The sequence below is a fragment of the Dendropsophus ebraccatus genome, chromosome 2 (assembly GCF_027789765.1).
Source record: "Dendropsophus ebraccatus isolate aDenEbr1 chromosome 2, aDenEbr1.pat, whole genome shotgun sequence".
Classification (NCBI taxonomy): domain Eukaryota; kingdom Metazoa; phylum Chordata; class Amphibia; order Anura; family Hylidae; genus Dendropsophus; species Dendropsophus ebraccatus.
The window spans coordinates 140,000,571-140,023,131 of record NC_091455.1 but is presented as its reverse complement, the minus strand read 5'-3'; the positions used below and the strand labels follow the sequence as shown (position 1 = coordinate 140,023,131).

The following is a 22,561-nucleotide window of genomic DNA, read 5'->3' as shown; positions in this document are numbered from 1 at the left end:
GCATTTACATTTCAACTTGTTATTCACTATTTATAAGATGGGGGACTCTTCTACACAGACTCCTCTACACAGGTAGATGTCCATGGACTTAAAGGATACATCCAGCCTAAATGAAAACTCTGCTGAAGGCAGGGGGTGAGACCCTGGGAAAAGTGCCCGCTTAGCCAATCTTTCACTGCAGAGGTGTCCCACCTCAGTCACTGACTGGCTGAGCGGGCATTCCTAAGTCTGGGTCACAACATGGCAGGAACAAGAGCTGCAGGAGCCAGGAGAGGGTCCAAGAGCAGTGATGCAGCCTAATGGTCAGCCTTAGTGGGGCTTTTATTTTTATTCTTATATGATTAACAAATAAATTATATTCTGTTAAATTTCAGATATCTTGTACATTTCTTTTACCACAAGTTCAAACAATTTATAAAATATTTTAGTTTACAAAAAAAAAATATAAATAAATCTTTAAAATAAAGTACCATATACTGTTTATTTTGACCTAATATTCCAGTTAATATATTTTACACAGGGCATAAAGAACACAGACACACAAAATGATGGCACTGATCTATTACTTTCCTTGTGGCAAAAGTACCCTGCCACTGCAACTCAGTAATGGCTAGATGAGAGCAAACATCATTAGACATGTACTTGAGCAGGAGTTAGAAGTGTTAATATTAATGAATTCTACTCACTTGTTTAGAAAGAACCTCATTTATCTTCTTCTCTAGTATAATTACAGAGTGAGTAAAGACTTCAACAATGGTATATAACTACAACAAATCCCTGAAGCCTGGTAGCCAAATGTTAGTAATAAAAAAGACTGCAGTCGCCTAAGTATTAGGAAACATTACTGTTACCATCAACGGAAGCACATCTTTACTTACACCCTAAAAGACAATGCTGGCTTTTAGATGCATCATTTAAAGGATATCTGTACTTTCAAAAGACTGGAAAAATTTGCATGGTTTTGTTAGATTAATCTTGAGCTCCTGAGATTCCCATCCAAGGTGCACAGCTGTTTCCTATTCTCTACAGTTCAGGGGACAGGACAAGACCTGGATTGTTTTCCAGCAGTACTCACACTTGGACTTCGTATCCTTTACTTCCCTGTCCAGTCACAGGACAGCACCTACTCCTCTCTGTTATGCCATGACATAGTGCTGTAGAAACTGCACTTAACTAAACAAGCTTGCACTGAACTGAGGCATGATTTACAGCAGAGGTGGAGGATAAGGCTGGTGTGCTAATCCCCTCCCGCCCTATTTTTAAATGGGCACTGTGACTTTAAAACTAGTGTTTTAAACTAGTGTTGAGCCACCTTTACAAACTGTTCGGACTCAACAACATTCTCCAAACCTAAATGCTTGTGGCCTTTGAAGAAGTAGAATTCCACCCTAGGGCTGTCAGAAAAACATGACATGTTTTCCAGGACTCCTAGGGCGGCATCCAACTTTTCCAACTTGCTGGGAGTCAAATGCTGAGCGTTTGGGTTCAGCAAACCCAAACAGTTCCACAGGTCCACTACTTTTGATTGGTCTGGGCCTGGAGGTTTAGTTCCTACGACCAGTGCTACCAGGCGACTAAAACAGACTTACAATGAAAGTCTATAGGGCAATTCTCTCCCCACTCAATCTATCGGTTAATCTAGAATTAGTCTTAACACTCCTTGACCATTTACATTTTTTGAGGTCTCCAGGGCTTTTTTTTAAAGCGACAGGTACACTTGAGCACTTTACTTTAAACATGTCATTGCTAGAAAACAAGAAAGCAAACGCATACATTTGTACAAGTACTTACACATGCAGTGGAGGAATAGGAGAGGGTTCATAGTGATAACGCCCTTCATGATGTCTTGCATCGATTGGCACAGGGGGGTGAAAAGCAGGAAACAGATGAGGTGGATCTATAAATTGGAAAACAAAATGTCGGCTTTAAAATATAATGAATACTTCTAATAAAAAGACAAGTACAGTGACAGACCTTGGTTGTTGTCAAATGTACATAAAGGCAAGTTACAGTAGGTAGTATTAGACAAACCCAAAGAGCAGCTCCTGTTCTTTCTTGTGGAATGCATTTTTTATGTCTGCACTTTACCTGAAAATAAAGCAACCCTTGATCACTACTTGGCGAGTTGCCGCTGCTGTACCTCTATTGCCCCCCAAAGCATTTATGCTTCCACAAAGATTTTTTATGAAGCAGCTCTAGCCATTGTAAAGGCACGTAACTCATGGCATTAATTCTACTACAAGTAATAGGAGGTGTGCTTAAAGGGTAACTGTCATAAAAAAAAATTTTTTGCATCAATCAATACAATAAAGCAATTTTAAGAAACTCTGTAATAAGTTTTATTAGGCAAAAAAAGCCTCTTTCTGTAATTAAAAAAGCAATTTCCCAGTCCCCCCCCCCTCACTTCTTATGAGGCAAAGTCGTCTTCATTACAGAGGAGCAAAATGAAGATGAGTTTGATGAGTCCATTATAAACAATGGAGGGGGAGGAGTTGAGGAGTATGTGTGGGCAGGGAGAGCAGACAAGCAGCCCAGCCGTTTTTAGACTGTTTGGCCATATGAAATGTTGGATTCAGAGGTCAGAAAGGTCAGTGCTTATCTGTTGAGATAACTTTGCAGGATGTAGTGTTTTGCAGTTCTGCCTTTACTGCTCTTCGTGCTCACTCACCCCTCTGGACCCCTCCCCTCTCCATAGCCACATAATGGAAATCCTGTTACTTCTGAAGTGAGGGGGGAGCTAGGAAAACAACTTTTTGAGTACAGAAGGAAACTCTTGAAACTCTAAAACCTATTGATATTTATTGATTTCTGAAAAATGACATTTAAATGACAATTACACTTAAGTTTACAACAGATGTAAGATCCCAATATTTTCAACAATGCTAGTAAAATACTAGTATCAAATGAGTAAAAGTAACGTAAAGATGGTTAAAGGCGTAGTCAACTTTGGAAATCCCATTTTGTTTGACTATCCCACCAATAAGTTAAAAACAAGTCCCCCACTGGGGCCCTCAGGCCTCTGTTGCAGTTTGTGTGGCAAGAAAGTATTGAATCTCCATGTAATGCCACTACTGGGGAGATGATGTTTTACACAGTTCCCATTTTGATAAATGTACTGCCAGCATAATGCATGGGTGTGTCATATCCTGCAAAACAAAAGACCCTCTTAGTATCCCCTCCCTGCTAATGCTAATACAGGAGATTCTTGAATTAAGGAACCCAATCCATTAACTTAAAAGTCCTTAATGGGGTATTTCACATGGGTTTCTAAACCAAACAAGCCACAAGGACTGTAATATAAATCAGTGTCGTGTATACAATAGCCAAGTGCTATAAAATGCTGAGGGCAGCATTTTCCTAGACAATGGAGCATGTCATACTACCATCATCACTCTGCAGAACAATCTTGTCCTGTCCAGGGTGGCAATAGTGGCGTAACGTGGGTAAATATAAATCTATTTCCATTTGTTAAAACCATATTGTGTCTTTGGCCACAAATGATCCAAGTTAATAAGGAATGGGCAGGAATATGTCTTAAAAAGTTGCGCTGTATATGGCATTTACAGTAACAGTTTTGTTAGTCTTAGCAGAAACAGTAAATCATTCATAAGCAGCTATCTCTAAGGCCTAATACACTGCTGCATAAAACATTGGGCATCTGATACAATTATCCTGCCTGCGCTTTATTATTTACACATGAATAGAACAGCTGGTGCTCGTCATATCTCAAATACATGTGAAAAATGTTAGTGTATGTGATCAATCTCCTGATGTTACTCCTTGACAGAATATCACACGACAGCCTCTCTAAAGTCAAGCTAAAACTGCTGAAGCAGAGTGAAGCGCCTGTGGACCTGGCTACCTCCAATTTATCATACAATTTCCTGACTGATGTTCCAAAAAACAGCTGCTAAGCACTGCATAATGTACTGTAAGGCAAGCAAACTAACAGCACGCCACTTCAATCCAATGCACAGCTCTCCCTCTCCTTCTCAGAAGCCATGTAATACACATACTAGATGAGAAGCACTTCACAGTCAATGTAATAAAAAAGCATTAGCATTATAAATAGGTTATAGTTACAGGGACACCTATGTAAATACTCTCAATGTTTTTGGCTTTACATTTTCAAGATGGCAATCAAAGAGAAATTATTAACTCAAGTTCTGGAATGACCTAAACCACATGTGTCACCATGAAGCGCTATGCAGAGCCAAGAGATAAGCTATGTTCACACAACGTCAAAAAAAAAAAAAAGGCGGACACCTTTTCTATTTGAATAGACGTCCGTCATTGCCGCCAGGTAATCGACTTCACAGTTTTTAAAAAATTATGACTTAGTTTAAGAGCATTGCTTTGGTTTAAGAGCTCCCTGTTCTGGGTGGGAGCGCGAGAGGAGGAGGGGAATGGTCTGCATAGCAGGGTCTACAGCCCTGTACTCTGACCCAGGAAGTCTCCCTCACCTTCCAAATAATGGCAGATCTACTTCAGACTGGGGCTTACATCAGGGGACAGGACTGCGGAGGTAATCTCTCAATAGCTGAAACCCCTCTCTCCCCGGACAGAGAGTGCTGCATGTATGTGTCCACAGTCTCTGTCAGACCTTGTGTTCCTCATCCTCTCCATTACTGTACAGTAACTTATAATATCACATATTCTGCTCTTTCTGAATGTTTGTTTCATTTGTTTTACATGTTATTTAGAATAAGAAATCGTTATTTTTGGGGTGTGGAACTAATTGTCTGCATTTCTATGATTTCTTATGGGAAAACTTGCTTTAGTTTAAAAGTGGATTTGGTTTACAAGCGCAGTCCCAGGACGAATTATGCTCGTAATCCAAGGCACCTCTGTATGATTAATCTGGTATACACAACAGGTATTCCCTGATAAGAATGTGTCCTTATTCATTTATTATTTTACTTACTGTTATGGTGTTCTTTCCTTCCAGTACCCCCTCACTTTCTTCTATAGAAGGAGCAGTACATGCATGTTGCACAGTTTAAGCATTTCTGCTAAGAATTGCCATGTTACATGATTGGTAGTAATTAAATAGTTAATTTTTGTATGTTTTTCCTTCCATCTTTCTCACACGACTTTCCTCTTGGCAGCTGCACCTCAAACTCCCTCTATTCTTTCAGGATAAATTCCTTACTTCATATTCTTAATCCCCTATCTGACAGGACATTAAGCAGATCCCAGCCTCTGCATTCTTTTTACATTTTTTATCCTTTTTTCTCTTTTAGAGTATAAAACCTGTAAGAGTTACTTAAAAAGGGAAATTTCACTAGTCTTATAATGATAAGGCATCTGCCGTACAGCATTTTTACATTCAATACAGTGTTAAGTATTGGCTAACCATATGTATATTAAATACCATTTAAAGGGATTATGCAGCGCTTTAAAAACATGGCCACATTCCTTCAGAGACAGCACCACTCTTGTCACCAGTTTGGGTGGAATTTTGCTCCCATTGAAATGAATGGAGCTTGCAAACCACACCTGAATTGGAGACAGAAGTCGTGTTGTCTGTGGAAGAAAGTGGCCATGTTTTTTCTAACATTGGAGAGCTTCTTAAAGTGTGAAACCCAGTACAGGTAGTATGACTGACAAGGTCTCCTGTCACCCATTGCTGAACCCTTATGCTGTCAAATAAGTTGTGTACATCCGGTTTGTGAGAGTCAATCTATAAATGATTCCTGACAGTCTTACAAAGGGTAAACTCGGGCCAGTAAGCATTTCTTCACTTCACACAGCTCATGCACAGTGTTTATTTGAAGGAATCCAATGTTTAAACTAGACGCTCTTTATATACGCTCTGCGACATATTTCAAACAAACAGTCTAGTATCATTAGAAAGGCAAACGGCAAGCAAAAGAAGACAAGCGCTTTACAAGAGGGAGGCAGCCGGGGAAGCCTTTTGTCCTATGTAAACAGTGTCTAGTCCTTACCCCTCCACACTGAACACGTTAAAGCGTTTTTCAAAAGTCTGTTTGCTTACACTTCACTTAGCCCCAACATGTTACATAATGATAATCCACCAAGGTTATCAGGCCTGGTTTCCTCCTATAATTGACTTTTAAGTCTGATTACATTTTAGCCAAAGGAGCATAAAGAACACTTAATCATTGTGCAACTAGGAATAGCTTCCATATGTAATACTGAAACTCATTCACTAAAATCCTACAATACTTATAATATACCAAAACTGAACTCCATGTCCACTTTCCTTACAACAATCGGATGGGAATTACCTTCCTTTACTTATTGCTTGTAGTCTACCTGATACCTTTTTTCTAATCCTGGAAAACTCCTTGAATAACATCTAAAATGTTTGTATGGTCTTCAAGTCAACCCTTTTCCTTCTTCTTTTCTAGCATGCCCCTTTTCCTTTATGACAATGTTAAATTTTTATCATATGGTTATTTATTATAAACTTACATTATAGTATATTTTTCAAAAAATATTTTACAGTGTGGATTTTTGCAGAAAGTAGAATCAGAGTTTGTGACTAAATGGTCTCAAATAATAAATATGTCTAAAAACCTTATACCAGTTAAGCCATCCCTTAAAAAAAAACTAGTGAGGCTAGGTTCACACTGTGTTTTTAGCATCCGTTTAACTGATCTGTTTTTTTAAAAAAAAAACGGATTCCAAAAAATGGATGCATTTGTGTGCATCCGTTTTTGATCCGTTTTTCCATTGACTTCCATTATAAAAAAAAAACGGATCAAAACGGATGCGTTTTTTTTTGACGCACAATAAAGTACTGTTGACACTACTTTTTTGACCGTTAAAAAACCCGGATCCATTAAACGGATGCTGAAAACGCTGTGTGAACCCTGCCTGAGCAAAGTGAAAATAGCCCAAACATGGAACAAATTAACAAAAATAAATAAATAAAAATAATTACCCCGCCCACATTAGGGCTCACAATTTGAATGCCAAATGAACCTGTATGTTTTTGGGGGTAAAAATAGTTCCAGAAACTAAGTAAAAAAAGGGCCTTCTAAGGACAAACAGTGGTAATGACCTGTGGTAATGACTTGTTGTCTCAGGTTTCTGGTTTTGATCCTTTGACAAGTTATCTGGTTTTTCTCCTGTCATCCGTGCCTGTTTGGTGATGACCTCTATCCCTCCCCTGCACACTTATACCTGTGTTGCCTAGTTGGAAGGTGCAATTTAGGGCGGACAATTTATCAATTACATGAAAAAGTTAATGTTGTATTACTGTTTTTCATATTTCTACACCAGACGGACAATTTCTACTTGTCCTTAAGACTAGTCTTAACAACAGGTAATGCAGTTTAGAGAAGCTATGTCACCATAAATGGTCAGAATTTAGAGCTGTAAAATATGAAAAGCACTTAGGGCAATTGTACTAAGAATCTGTATGCCACAGTATATGAAGACATAATAAGGTCTTTCACTCACACAATAAATTAAGTGTAAATCTGTCCTCCAACCATCACTTCCCATATGGTGTAACTTTCTGGCTAGCTTTGCTGCTATAAATATTGAAAACAAATTTGGGGGTATGGGAAGTTCTACATTCTATGATAAATCCCTATCCTGTATGCTTAATGTACACTACAGAAGCATGTGGTGTTTTTTTCCATCTGAAATATAAATGGAGTTGGAGGTGAGAACCCCTGCAATCTGCATTCCTCAGCAAGATTTATGACATTTTTAAACTTTTGGCTCTTTGATATTTGCTTTGCTGCTTGTAGTACCATCCTGACTAATATGTGGTTTTCTATTACACATCCATATCTTTTGCACGTAGAGCAATTGTTACATCTAGGCTTTCAATTCATTTGAAAAGATTCTTATCCTTTTTTTCACAGTTTAAGGATTAGAGGGGCCTGTTTGGGGGGGGGGGGGCACTTGCAATACTTGTTAGGGTCACATATGATAAAGGTATATAAAATTCATATTTTAAGGTCTCAAGAATTACATCAGATTTTCTATTTAACATTATCAACTAAACCTAAAGTGATGCAGACATAATAATAGCAAACATAGTTTTTATGTATCTGAATACTTAAAGAGTACATATAATTTCAACAAATTTCTGACACGTCATAGTGACATGTGGGGTTCCAGATGCTGGGCATGCCACAAATCGGCAGGAGGATAAGGCCTCTTCAATTCGGCTAAGCGAGTAGTGGATTATATGTACCATAGACCATGGGCTATCCACAAAAATTGTCCTGTCGCCCCCCACAACCACGACCACAATAGTAGTAGGAAAGTTGGGCCCCATGTGTAGGATACATTTTAAATAGTTGTAGGTAAGGTTTTTTCTTTGAACAATAGGACTGTAAAAATTTGAAAGGCATCCAACCTACTGATATGTTCCTATGGTGCCAGGGTGCTGAGCATAAAGATTAGTTTCTTACCTCAAAGCCTCAGTCTCATTTTCATTAAGTTGAATGAATGGATAAATATTCATTAAAAAGGACAGGCCAGCCAGGGTGGATCAGTGCACTGAGGGTTGTAGTCCCGCCCCAGTGCACCAAACCACTACAAGCGTATGTATTAAACGACAAGCTTATCGAAAACGCAGCCGAGGATCACCCTGACCCTCACAACCACTGGTCACCCTGCCCTGCCTTCCCCCTTGCATACATAGCACCCCCGCACACACTTGTCACCCTGTTCTCCCCTACTTTGCTCCCTCTAAAATAGATACACACACACACAGACTGGTCACCCCCCCCCCCCCCCCGAACACAGACAGCCCCACCAAACACACAACTGGTCACTCTGTCCCCGACATAAGATAGCCACACACATACACCACACACAACTGGTCACCCTCCCCCCCCCTCACATGGATATCCCCCCTGCAGACGCACCGGTCACCCTGACCCTTTCCACACAGACATAAACATAGATTGCTGCCTCCCATACTGGTAACCCTTCCACCCTAATATAGGCAGCCCCCTCTCCAACACACATAAATACTGGTGACCCTTAAATAAGTAGTTTACATACACAACTGGTCACCTTGCCCCCTCACGTAGATAGCTCCCCAAACACACAAACTCCAACCGGTCACTTCATCATCCTCACACATAGGTAGCCCTGAACAAACACATGCAGGTCCCCCTGCCCCCTCATATTGATAGCCCCACACACGCACACACACACTGGTTGCTCACAAAGATAGTCCCTCACATACACACTGGTCCCTCTGCCCCCCTCACATGTTAGCCCCACACCCACAGGCAATTCTTTACTCTGGTTTTGTTGAGATTTTACACAGCAGACCTGCAACAATTACGCTATTTAGCAGAATGTACTGTAAGTAATGTGCTGGACCTGTTGTAATGATAACCACATTGCCCCCTGAACACAAACTGGTCACTTAGCCCAACCTCCTCACAAAAATACCCCCCCACACACACACACTGGTCACTGTGCTGCCCCTCAAATAGATAGCTCGCCACACACGGGTCATCCTGCCCCCTCATATGTTAGCCAACACACAGAGACAATGCCTGCCCCCCAGCCACCCTCACCTACTGAATATGGTCTATCCACCAGCCCAACCTCCTTTCAAAGATAGCCCCCTCACACACACACTGGTCACTCTGCTGCCTCTCAAACACGTAGCTCCCGACATGCTGGTCTCTCTGCAACCCTTTCCTTTCCAGAATACTTTCACAGTTTTTCTCCTCCTCATAGTGCTCTGCAGATTCTGTAGGACCTGTGGTGACATCACTACCACAGGTCCTGCACAGTCTACTTACACACTGCTAAATGGCTTCAGTGCTGTAGGTCTGCAGTACAAAACAACAAAATGAGAAGGGAATCCTAGCAGCAATAAAAGCATGTGTCTGTTTTAGGTGACCCTGGTCGCTCCCTCCCAAAACAGGCATATTATAATCAGCCACTGGGTATACAGTTACAATGAAAGTCTATGGAACTTATGGTATATGGTATTGCCAGAAGTCCTTTAGACTTCCATTGTACTTCTGCATACCGCTTGCTATAGCTGTGGAAAGGGGAGATGAAGGTTCATGGTACAAGCAGCAGTGCACTTCTGCTCCTTCATTTTAGCAATTGACTGGGGTCTCAGCACCCTGACCCTTACATATACAAACAAATCTGACACCATACTACGATAGGCCCCTTTCACACTGAGCAAGAACATTGGAATTCCACAGCAGAGCTCTCTGCCGCGGAATCCCGCCGCGTCACTTCTTTAAGCGGAGATCGGCGGCAGAGGAGCATGCGCCTTCTCATTCACTTAAAGCAGCACACTGAGCACGTTGGGATTCCACAGCAGAGAGCTCCGCCGTGGAAATCCAACGTTCTTGCTTAGTGTGAACGGGGCCATATGTCAGAAATTTGTTTAGATGCTAGTAACCCTTTAGGGTTTCAACAAATTAAAAGCATTTCCCTTCTATAGAATATTTCAGTTTAGTAATGAAGAAAGCAATAGAAAAAAGACATAGTTTGGTCCTGCTCAATCTCTTTGCTACTTCCCAGCTCTTAGCTAAAGGGGACATGTAAGATTAGAAATAATTTACTAGAAGGGAGCTGAGGTGCAATACCAACCACAGCCTGCAGTCAAGAGTAGACCTTTTTTCTTTTCTCATATAATCCTTTCATTAGCCTTGAGGTAAACATCTAAGTTATCTGAAAAAGAATAGTGACTAAGGACATGCTGCCTGATAACGCCATGAAAAAGCCTACCTTGTTAAAAACTGTATTCCTTACAAGCACACTGTAAGACATGACTCAGCTGATCTGTGTTACAGCAAAGAATAGGAAACAGAGTGGCTGCAGTCAGGACATGCATGCCCCCATTATAAATCAGATCTTTCTAAAAAAATATATATTTAGGTAGAGATTGATTTGTAGGGGAAATCAAGTTTACCATGCTTTCAGGTAAAGACAAATAGAGAACAAATAAAAGAAATGTTCTAGAAACATAACATGAAATGCTTCATTCTTATAAAGAAAAAAATCATAAATTAATATCTTAAATAAAAAAGTAGAATTTTTTGGGGGGGATAATCCGAGTTCTTGTGTGAGTTCCTTTTATCTCAGCTTCCTGTATCGGTGGCAATGCATAAATCTTCAGGATCCATTCTTCCAGCTGGCATTTCATAGCAGCAGTGAGTATTGAAGCTTTAATGTATCAGTTTAAAGGGGAAAGCTTCACTCTGACAAGTGATTGGAATGAGCACTGAAACAGAGTACTTTGTCTCAGCAAGTTACTGAGACTATGGCTTCAGTCTAGTCTGTCCCTTTGATACATGCACACACTGCTCTATACTTTCAGTTGGAAGAGTAATAGTTACAGCATGCAGGGAAACTGGAAACATAAACAAGGATGGGTCTTATTATAGCATAAGAGTTTTGACTTGTTTGTATAGCTCGGGGTCTGGTTCTTCCATTGAATGGAAGAAATGATGTTACTGGCTGGAGCTGCCAGGTTACATTAGCTGCCTATGATCTCACAGCTCACGCATGTTCATTTACAGTAGATTTTTACCATCAATGTTCATCCTGAAGAGGATGGTAGAAGATTTTTCTTATGTTCAATCCCTACGCTATGGTCAGCGTCTAGGACATTCTGGGACATCACAGGAGTATTTTTCTAACCTTACCAAAACACACACACACACACTGTTTCACTAATGTGCATAAACAATATGCATTTCGGAGCGTGTGCATGTTTCTGTTTCCTCCCACTGTTCAGATTGTTTATTGACTTCCCTCTAATTGTTTGAATAGTATTGCTATGCAGCATTAAGCAATAAAAACACTTTCACCATGCAGCTTAATCCTCCTCTTATCTGCACTGGATAATCCTATAATTTGGACACTGAGGGGGAGATTTATCAAAGGGTGTAAAATTTAGACTGGTGCAAACTACCCACAGCAACCAATCACAGCTCAGCTTTAGGCAGTGCTGAAAGGAAAGAGGAGCTGTGATTGGTTGCTGTGGGCAGTTTGCACCAGTCTAAATTTTACACCCTTTGATAAATCTCCCCTTAAATCCTTAAACAGGGTTGTCCAAATCGGGCATAATTTGACAACTTGGCCCCTCAGGCCAATCCATTTCCAGCAATGGAGTTGAGTTAGGAAGTCGTCACTGGAAGAATCTAAAGTCCATTGAGATGGAAAAAAAATCAGACAATGTTTAAGTAGTATTACAATGAGCAATGCAATGCCCCAGTTATTGTGATTAGTGACAATTCTCTAATTCTCCTAAACTTATGTGGAATACACAAATACAAAAAAAAAAAATAATTTTAAAACTTGTATTAGAAACAAATTACACTTTCACAGCTGAATAACCTTTACCTCTACTACATTACTTGATTATCAGGTACAAGGGCAAAGTATATTCAAAGGATGTAATGTATAATAGGTTGAAGACCATCTGCTCCCCCTTCTCTGTCCCTGGACTCAAATCAAATCAAGGAAAGCAGCGGCCTCCTAGGGAGACCAAATGGACAGATGACTTGGCTGTTTCCATTACTCCCCTAGACTTTAAAGAGGTTGTCCAACGATTTTTAAAAAGTGAGAATCAAACATGTGTGACAGGACAGAACAGGAATGTCATTGCCATGAAGAAGTGTACTTGGTCTTCAAGAATTTTTAGGTAGATCATACACGTAAAAGTAACAGCCACATAAAGGACCCAAAGTTTCACAGCAGAACAATAAAAAGGGCCACAATTTAGTGCATTCTGGTTCCATGTTTTCCCCATGTAAGCAACAACCATGTACTTGCCTGTCCAGTCTTTAGCATAAACTTTTTCAACAAAGTGTGATACAGTAGCTCTTCTGTAGAACAGACCAGATGGGCTAGCCTTTACTTCTCACAAGCATCATTGACCCTGATGAATGTCACCATGTCATGAATCGTCCTTTCTTGTATTTCTTTTAGTAGGTAATGACCTCTACAGACTGGGAACACCCCCAAATCCTGCAATTTTAGAAATAATCTGATCCGGATGTTAAGCCACCACGATTAAGCCTTTGTCACACTCATTCTGACCCTTAGGGTATGTTCACACTGAAAAAAAGTGGTGGAATTCTGCAGTCGATCTCTCCACTTTTGCTTAGTGTGAACATACCTTTACACATGCCCATATTTTTTGTTAAGTTGCCATTGAATATATCTTACACCTTAACGGGTACCATTTTAATAAAACAATAAATGTTATTCACTTCATCCGTCAGTGGTTTTAAAAGCATAGCTTTTCAATATTTAGCAAAACATGATACTTAAAGGGGTTATCCAGCGCTACAAAAACATGGCCACTTTCCTCCAGAGACAGCCCCACTCTTGTCTCCAGCTTGGGCAGGGTTTTGCTGCTCCGTTCCATTGAAGTGAATGGAGCTTAATTGCAATCCGCACCTGAACTGGAGACAAGAGTTGTGTTGTCTCTGAAAGAAAGTGGCCATGTATTTGTAGCACTGGATAACCCCTTTAAATATGAGTAAGTGAAGCACTCTGCCTGTTTAAAGAGTCCTTTCTGATGAATGAGGCTGCTAAACATGTCAAAGTTTAATTTATCCAGTACAGCAGACACATAAGAAGTCATCTAAAATCCACCGTGTTAAAAACTTTTTTCCAAGATTTTTTTTTTCATGTATGTGTTGCAGCTGGAATATTTCTTCATATACATTGTGTCTGGATGTAAAAAAAATGAAAATAAGTAAGTTGATTTCTAACACCGTCCCATGGCAATTAGTCCAGGGAACACTTATCAAGGCAATTTCCAATCCAAATAGTTTGTAGCAGCTAATTACACAGCCAGGGCCATGTGCTGAAGGCATTTACAGTCCTGCTGCTGTGATTAAAAATATCAGCTATTACATCTGCATCTGGATAAAGTGGGCTCTTTACAAATTGTTATGGAGCAATTTGCACACAGTTAGTCCTTTGTTTAATCGAGAGATCTGCCCAAACCCTTGATTGTGCGCTTATTTCCCTACGGCTGGAAATGAAGGTTATTTCATGACTTCTGGGACCAGCAATTTATCTATGTGTCTGAATTATTGCAGACAGTCAAACATAAGAACAAAGCTCCAACTCCAAATGCAGAAGCTAGCTTACAGCTGGGACAGGCTTACTCAAAGACTTACAAGCATTAACTTCTATAAATACTAGCATATTAGGGTATATTCACACAGTAGGGATCATTTGTGATTGTCAATACTTGTCAAAAAGGACATTTGGGTTTTACCGCAAACTGATGAAAAGTCACTGCTATATGTGACCATTAATAATGAAACCATGTGCATTTTTTACCTGGCAGAACTGAGGGGACTCTGCCAGGGGAATACAAAGGGGAGAACAGTGATGAGTGAGTCAGAAATGCATCGTGGGCACTGTCGTTTGCTACCCACATGGGCTGCTGCTGAAGCCAAACTCACTCTTGCTGCACTGGGAAAGAGCACCCATTAAGTTTCCCCTTCAGCTAAAATAAGTCATAAAAGGACTAAGGGCCCTATTGCACCAACAGATTTATCTGACAGATTTGTAAGCCAAAGCCAGGAATGGATTTGAAAAGAGGAGAAATCTCAGCCTGTTCTTTATTACCTTTTCTCTGTTTATAGTTCATTCCTGGCTTTGGCTCAAAAAAATCTGTCAGATAATCTGCTGGTGTAATAGAGCCCTAAACCTTAATACAAGCCTGTTATATATTGTTACAAGTGTCAACAATAAAGGATTTTACTCTACTGTACACACAGGGGGTTTTATTAAAGTTGCACCCCTGGCAAGCAGAGGCGCAGATTCTTGCTCCCTTCCTGGCGCATGCCAGCAGTAACCCCTGCTCGCCTGATGGGCGGGCTGGAGGCGCATTGTTGGTTATGCGGGAACATTTTTACGCCCGTCGCAGAAAACACCGGACTTAATAAATGTCCCCCAAGGTGTACAATTTTGCACAATGCCTGTGCCTGGTGCAGGGCCGGCCAGCTTTACTAAGAGCTATAGCTCTTAGTAAATCCAATTTGGGGAAAGGGGCAGGGCTTTATTTAGGACTGGCACTAGTCTCGATAAATGTCCCCTACTGTTCCTACCAAAAAGTAAAGAAATCCCAATTTTTTTCATATATAATTTCACTTTGTAAAAGAAATATAGTCTGAAAAATCTAATCTAACTTTGGCAACACCTATACACTCCTAAAAGTTGTACAGTATCTGGTGTAAAAATGACACTGCCTAAAGTAGAAATCATCTGAGGAACCAGTGTGCAGACACTTAACAAATTGGATGGTAATAATCAATTATGGCCATTATTCTATACAGTGTGTGCACTGCCATTCAATTTTCCATTGACTTCAATGAAGCCATTATTATATTGAAATATAGACGTATTTTAATTTTAGAATCACGGACATATTTTTATTTTATTTTACGACTTAGACTAGATTTACTCAGAGAAAATAAAAGCTAAACACAACCGTAATTTTGAGTGAAAATAAAACAATTTGTTGAACAGATTTAAAAAAAATTATTTTGCAAAGCAGGTCATAAATAATGAGCATGTTGATTATCTGGACCAATTAAATCAGTTACACACATTATTCCATACAGTGTGTGCAATGCCGCACAATTTCCTATTAACTTCAATAGAGCACATTATTATACTGAAAATACAGCCTGATTTTTCTTCAAAATTCTGTCCATATTTGCTTTATATACAATTGGTTTGCAGATGTGGGCCTTTTATTTTATAATCAAAATTAACAGGTTATCTTTCATGTACCAGAACTGATGATCATGCTCTTTATTAAGGGCTGTATTTTCACCTCAAAAAATGTTGTGTGAACATACCCTTTCACTGCGTATGTAATTGGACTATAGTCATGACTGTAGACAGTAACACCGCTGCATAAAGTGCTGAAAAATTGAAAATACATGATTTTGACAGGCTTTTTTTTTTTTTTTGCTGGAAAATTGATTTGTGGTTCTTTGAAGTGGGCGTTTATGTGTTTTCTATTTGATGTGTTGAATGTCTAGCTGTCAGACATATTTGTAACAGACTTTTCAGCAGGGAATTTGCAAATATTCAAACACAACCCTTTTATAATATGTCAGAATTTTTCAGAACAAAAAAATGGGATGTTACTATATAGTAAGGGAAGCAAGTAAAATGAATATGATTGTCTTCTTATCACTATAAACTGGCATGGATTCCTAATTAAAAATACACAGCATCTACTTGAGAAAGAACCATAAGTTCCCAGCTGTTGGTCTAGAGCCCTTTAGTTGAGTTAACGCAAACCCCTCCTCTTATCTCTTACTCTCTCATTCATAATCTTCTAATTCTTACTAAAATCATACCCATTAACCTTTGAACCCCAGAGATTTACTCTCTTCATTATAGGTGTGGCCTGAGGCACCACATGTGAGGAGGCTGAAAGCAAATCTAGTCTTGTAAATCTGAAATGGCTCCAACAGCACTACTTAGCTTTGTGCTGAAATTCTTTATGACTGCTTGAAAATGTACTTCATCTGTAAGTAAAAAAAAAAATCTCCAAGGAGTGAGGTGAGGTTCATTTTTTTAAAGGATCAAAAATTGTTTGAATAGGAAAGTTAACGGGGCATTCCAGGGAGTAACTTCTTTCTTATAATGGTGCTCAGTCAGGTGCTAAAAGCATAAAGAAAACTTGTTAAGGTTATTATGGGGTATTGACTGCCCAACAAATCAGAGACATCAGTAAAACTGCTGATTGGCTGAGTAGGCAATACCATGTGACACTCCCGAACCCAGAAGCAATGCACAGCAGGAGCAAGCTCTGTGACTGGTGGCAGTGAAAGGAGGGTGAATATATTTTTTTATCTTGTTTCTAGAACCTGCCTGACACCATTAAAAAAAGTAAGTCCCTGGAATACTATTTTAAATGAACACAAGACATGAAACATCTTTACAAGTTCACCCATGACTAAAATAACAGATAACAGTGGCGTGGATGATCTCTGCACTCACTGCTATTGCATAAATTAAACTACTGCCAATCCATTCTGATGTTTTAAAGAAACAGACAACCATATTTTTGATGCAATCTTTAAAGGCGTTATCCAGGATTAGAAAAAAAAAACAGATACTTTATTGCAAAAACAGCACCAACCCTGAATTTAGCTCAATTCACTTAAATAGAACTGAACTTCAAAACAACACTCTGGACAAAACAACAACTGAGGACAAAAGATTGTAAGCCCTTGCGGGCAGGGTCCTCTTTCCCTATGTACCAGTCTGCCATTTACCTTATTCATGTCATGTGTTTTGATCATGTAATGTTCCGGTTTGTTAACCCCTATAATCTAAAGCACTTTGACTATAAATAATAATAATAATAATAATAATAATAATAATAAGTGGTGCTGCTTCTGGAACAGATCGGCCATGTTTCTCTTAAGCCTGGATAGCCACCTAAAATGCTTTTTTTCTTAATCAAAACCAAGCGTAATATGTTTCACGTTGTGTCCTTAGCGTTCAACAGACCAGTTATAGTCTACTTTTGACCACATTTGGTCCTTTTATGTTCGAAAGAGTGGGAGTGGTCTATTACCAGAAGAGCGTGCTCATAAAAGGTATACATTTTTGTCTTTTAAACAGTCTCAACAGCACCAAATTTATTAAACATCTTGCACCTTCTAAAAAAATTTACTCAAAATGGACATGTGTTTTTAAGTCATTCATAAATACATTCACCGTTTATCTTTCCCGACTCTATGCTACACAGAAACTGGTTAAGTCACAGATATGTCTTTTCAATTTACTACACAGAGAGTATCATAAAATGAAAAAGAGAAATGGTGTAAAATCCAAATTTGTCCAAAAGAGATTTGTGTAGGTGGTGCCAAGGTCTCTGGCACAGTAAAGCCTCTGTGTAAACCTCAAACAAGAATTAATCCTTAAGGACCGTTACAATCGAACCTTTAAAAGTAGAAAAGCAGAAGCCCATCACTGAGGGAGTCTACAACCTTCTCCCAGTAGTCTTGCCTGGCATACTATACATCAAAGCAAACTGGGACCTGATAGCAGGATTCTGCACGAATCCCTTATCTCAGAGCAAGCGGATGCTTCTCCTCTGATTGTCTTGAACTGCCACCTGTCCCGGCATCTTTGAAGGCAATGCTAAGCCTGTGATGGATCTGACCTCCTTGAGCTGGGATCCTTTTATGTCTTTCTTCATTTTCGGCTCAGTTACATTTTTTACCCTTGCAATGCGCAGTACATGAAACAATGAATGTTCTCCCTCCTGACTCATTTTGTCCCCAGCTATTTAGAAAGAGAGACAGAAAAAAAAAACAATGCTAAGGATTAGATTATACTCCACCCCACAATATGGGGGCTGTCCTCTCGAGACAAGCCTCTTATTTTCAAGTTAGAACTAGATGTCTGCTGTGAGAAGAGGCTTTGCAAGCAGAGTTCTATTAACTGAAAGCCAGAATATTAAAGCTGCATATCAGAGATAGCTTAACAGTATAAAGCCCAGTAATAAACATGTAAAAAGCAAGACAGGGGTAAAGAAGGGAAAATGGGTTGGTAAAAATGCTGTTTTGTTTTGTAAGCAGTAACCTTGCTTAACATATGCCAGTTCCTCGCAGAATGATACAGACATCTCAATAGCCACACGGTTGGTACATATAACCTACTTGGCAATAATACACATGACAACCTTCACATCAATGTATCAGGGTATACATTTCAGAGACAGAATAGCACTCCATCCTGTAGAGCGAGGAATCTATTGGTCTAATAAAGTATATGACAAAACATACAATTTTTCTAAATAGATTTTGATGCCCCACTGGATGCAGTAAAATAGTACTGTGGTGGGCTGAGGATAACACATCTTAGAGGGGTGGTCTGATTTTAAAGGTAAAGAAAGGAAGTCCTCCTTTAGAGCCATTGTTAGTTATCAAGAGCGGGGGGGTTGCTGGAAGATTTTTTAATTTATATGGAGAACTTCTATAGATTGCAATAAGCACAATGTAATGCTTTAACTATCTCTGTGATGGCACTGCAGGAGAACTGAACATTTCCTATTAGGACATCACACAGATCACTGGGGTCCTAACAGTGGATCACTAGTCTGCCCTCGGCCAGCCTAACAGTGCACTAGTCTGCCCTCGGCCAGCCCACCCGCTTTGTTGATATGTATTAAAAAGGTGGGAAGTCTCGTCCCCAGTGCACTAAACCACCTTATTAGCATACGGATTTAACTACAAACTGCATGGTGCCGAGAATGAGGGCAAGTTGGTGTGTTGGCATCCTATATGTGGTCATAATTGTATTGAATAGGGCCGTATGACCACATGCTTTCGGATTGGTGTATTAGCACCGTATGATAACCTGGAGTAGGTAGTGGTAACTCTTGTTGTGTCAGAATAGTAGAATATATCCCTGTGGAGAATGGACGGGAGTTTCCTAGACATGACATAGAGAGATGGACCAACTACCCCCCCTCCTAGGCCCAAGACTCTTGGAGATTGTTGTAAATACTTTGTTTGATTACGTATTTAAATGCATATCTAATAAATCTGTCATTTTTAAGCTTATCCTTTACTATATCATTGATTGTTCTACTAAGCAAGGATCCTTTATCTGTAATTTGAGTTGGTGTCCAGTGAACGACACTACTGTTTAACATACCGAGAATGAGGGTAAGAAATGTACCTTCATCTTCAGTACCCTGTGCTCAATAGTAAGGACATATAAGCTGGGTAGATGCATCTTTAATAACTGTGTCTATCTGAATGTATTGACCCTAAACAATGCTGATAGATGATAGATAGATAGATAGATAGATAGATAGATAGATAGATAGAAAGATAGATCTTATCTATAAACACTTCGATAGGTAATTACTTTTTCTTTAACATGTCCTAAAGATACTGTATGTCAAAAGTTTCAGTCTGTCCGAACACTCAGACCCCAATTGAAGCTTTTTGCATGTCTCTAAGGCATGTCAAAAGTTTTTTCAAGCCACAATGTCCAATTAATTGAGAATTATAATGGTGCGTTTACACAGAGAGATTTATCTGACCAATTTTGGAAGCCAAAGCCAGGAATGGATTTGAAAAGAGGAGAAATCACAATCTTTCCTATATGGCCTGTTCTGTTTATAGTCTGTTCCTGGTTTTGGCTTCAAAAATCTGTCAGATAAATCTGTCTGTGTAAACGTACCATAAGGCAACACAACAAAGCAGGATGCAAGGAATCCCCAGCATGGGAAATAAAACCAGGCTCTTTGATTGAGAATGGTTACACACTGAGTACACACAACAGTTACACACAAGTGCTGACTCCAACATGTTCCAGGCCATTGTGGCCCTTAGTCATGGATGACTTAGACATCCATGACTAAGGGCCTAGTCCAATTCTCAAATGTTTTGAACATATAGTTTTTTGGGTTTTTTTTATAGGGTCAGTATCAGAAATGGTTAAAGTTGATGCCATTTAGTAGGGAGGAACAAATTCCCCAATAAGAATATGATTGTCACTACAATACTATGTGCTAGTGTCCTAAGGATATACCGGTTTGATTTACCAGGGTGTAGACTTGTATAATAGTCTGGCCTTACACAACCAACAATCTGCATAGTTTATGCAGTAATTCTAAGTAATATTGGAATATATCTCATGTAGAAGCTGTTCTTTGTTACAATGTATCCTCTTGATCATAAAATGTTAATTAATCAACAGCACTGTGTGTAGAGAGCACTCTGGGAAATAAAGTAGAGGAAGAAGGGTAACCCCCACTTTGAAAAATAACTCAAAGAAAGATCTTTTACAGTCTCTTGTGGACTTGCTATTTTGTTCCTTAGACGCAATAAGTTGCCTTTTTCTTAGCCAGCTATGGATAACAATGCTTTTCTACTATGCTAATAATTCATGAACATAATGTGCCTGCAGCCGCCTTTGGGGCTCTATGGCCTGCTTGAAACCTGAGTGACATTTCAAAAAAGAGAAAAAGGGAAAAAAAAAGGGACCGCAAGATAATAAATATTAACATTACTCTGACTTTTCAATTAAATCTTACATATGTTTTGACACAGATAAGAGCAGATTTTACGCAACCTTCATTCTCAGCTTTGTGGTTCTACCACTAGAGAAATGTCCTTTTTAACCTTTTTTTTCAATGCATAAATCTCAATGTGTGTTTTTAGACTTTGCTTCTTCTTTCAGGTTTTCTAACTTTCTTTAATCATGTGGAAGGCGATAATGTAGATTGTAAGCTGCATGCAGTAGAATCTAGCAGCAGTCCTTTAACAAGCACCCATTAGTGGACATTACATAGATGACACTAGCACCTATCTCATAAAATAATTACCCAAACTAATCCGTTCTCTTATCTATAAAATCCAATATCCAATTGGATGGTTCATTTGACAGGGTCCATGTCACTATTGTTATGTGTATCCTTATTTTACGATGTAATGTAATTTCATATACTTGAAACAGATTGTTCAAATACCAGTTATCGCCTATCCTCATCCCAAAAATAGGGATTTAAGTTTCCCATCAAAATTGAGCTGAACTGTGCACACATAACTGCTGCTCCATGCACTGCACTCCGCTATCTCCAGCTGCTCCTATAGGGAATGAATGGAGTGGTGTTGCGCACAGGTGACCATTCTGATGAGAGACTCAGGTTACCACTTCTAGTTCCCAGAAACTGTTCTTGAAGACTGCAAATATAATACAGGCGTCAGGGACAGCAGTCCGCCCTTTGCTGAAAACTGCTGCAGACAGAGGCTGTTGAAATGCCTACCTGCACAACCCAACTGTGTGTTTGCAACACAATACAGATTGCTATAACACTAGAGGTACTGTGACAGTGAACTGTTGAGACTTGAAGGGGTTTTCCACTTTATAGTAAAATTGCTCAGTGTACAGTATTAGGCTATGTTCATACAGTGTAAGAGACCGGCCATTCCGTGACCCGGTCCGGTCTCTGAAAAGATCATCACGGCCAGTACTGCAGTACAGGCCGGATGCTCTTTCACTGACAGGGCTTTCTGACATGTCATTTTTGTATGGCGCCGCGAGAGATCCCGGCTAGAGCGTATACTATGTGTATACGCTCCGGCCGGGATCCCATTGAAGACTTCCTTTCCTACAAAGTATGTACTTTTACGAAAAGATACGCTGTGGAAACATAGCTTTAGTAAGTGTACTCACTGTACTTACTATCAGCAACTCCCTGTGTACCTCACAGAGCTAAAATCAGGCTCCTTTCCTTCACTCCTTTCCTTTTCCTTCAGGACTGTGGCATCCTGCTCTATGGTGGGTGTTTCAATAAGATGGCTGCCATGGAGGACATGGAGTGTCCACCACTGAACCTGTATATGCCTATGCACATGCTCCTACATATTGGCCATATTATGGACAGAATCACCACAGAGCAGGGCAGCCCAGCCTGGAGGAGGGGAGTGTGATTTTAGCTCTATGAGGTACACAGGGAGCTGCTGTTAGTAGTGATTTGAGTAGTTACTAATAGTGTACACTGAACAATTTTACTACAAAGTGGTCAACCCCTTTAAGAAAACAGTAAGTTACTTAAATTATG

At 39.7% G+C, this 22,561-nt stretch overlaps 1 protein-coding gene across 2 annotated transcripts in view; it reads right to left on the bottom strand.

The window, feature by feature from the left end:
- GLI3 (GLI family zinc finger 3) overlaps positions 1–22,561 on the bottom strand; it is a 180,713-nt gene that overhangs the window by 81,122 nt on the left and 77,030 nt on the right. For both annotated transcript variants that reach the window (XM_069958403.1, XM_069958404.1), the window contains exon 4: positions 1,792–1,897. In XM_069958403.1, coding sequence (XP_069814504.1) covers positions 1,792–1,897 — 106 coding nt within the window. The remainder of the gene's footprint in view (positions 1–1,791; positions 1,898–22,561) is intronic.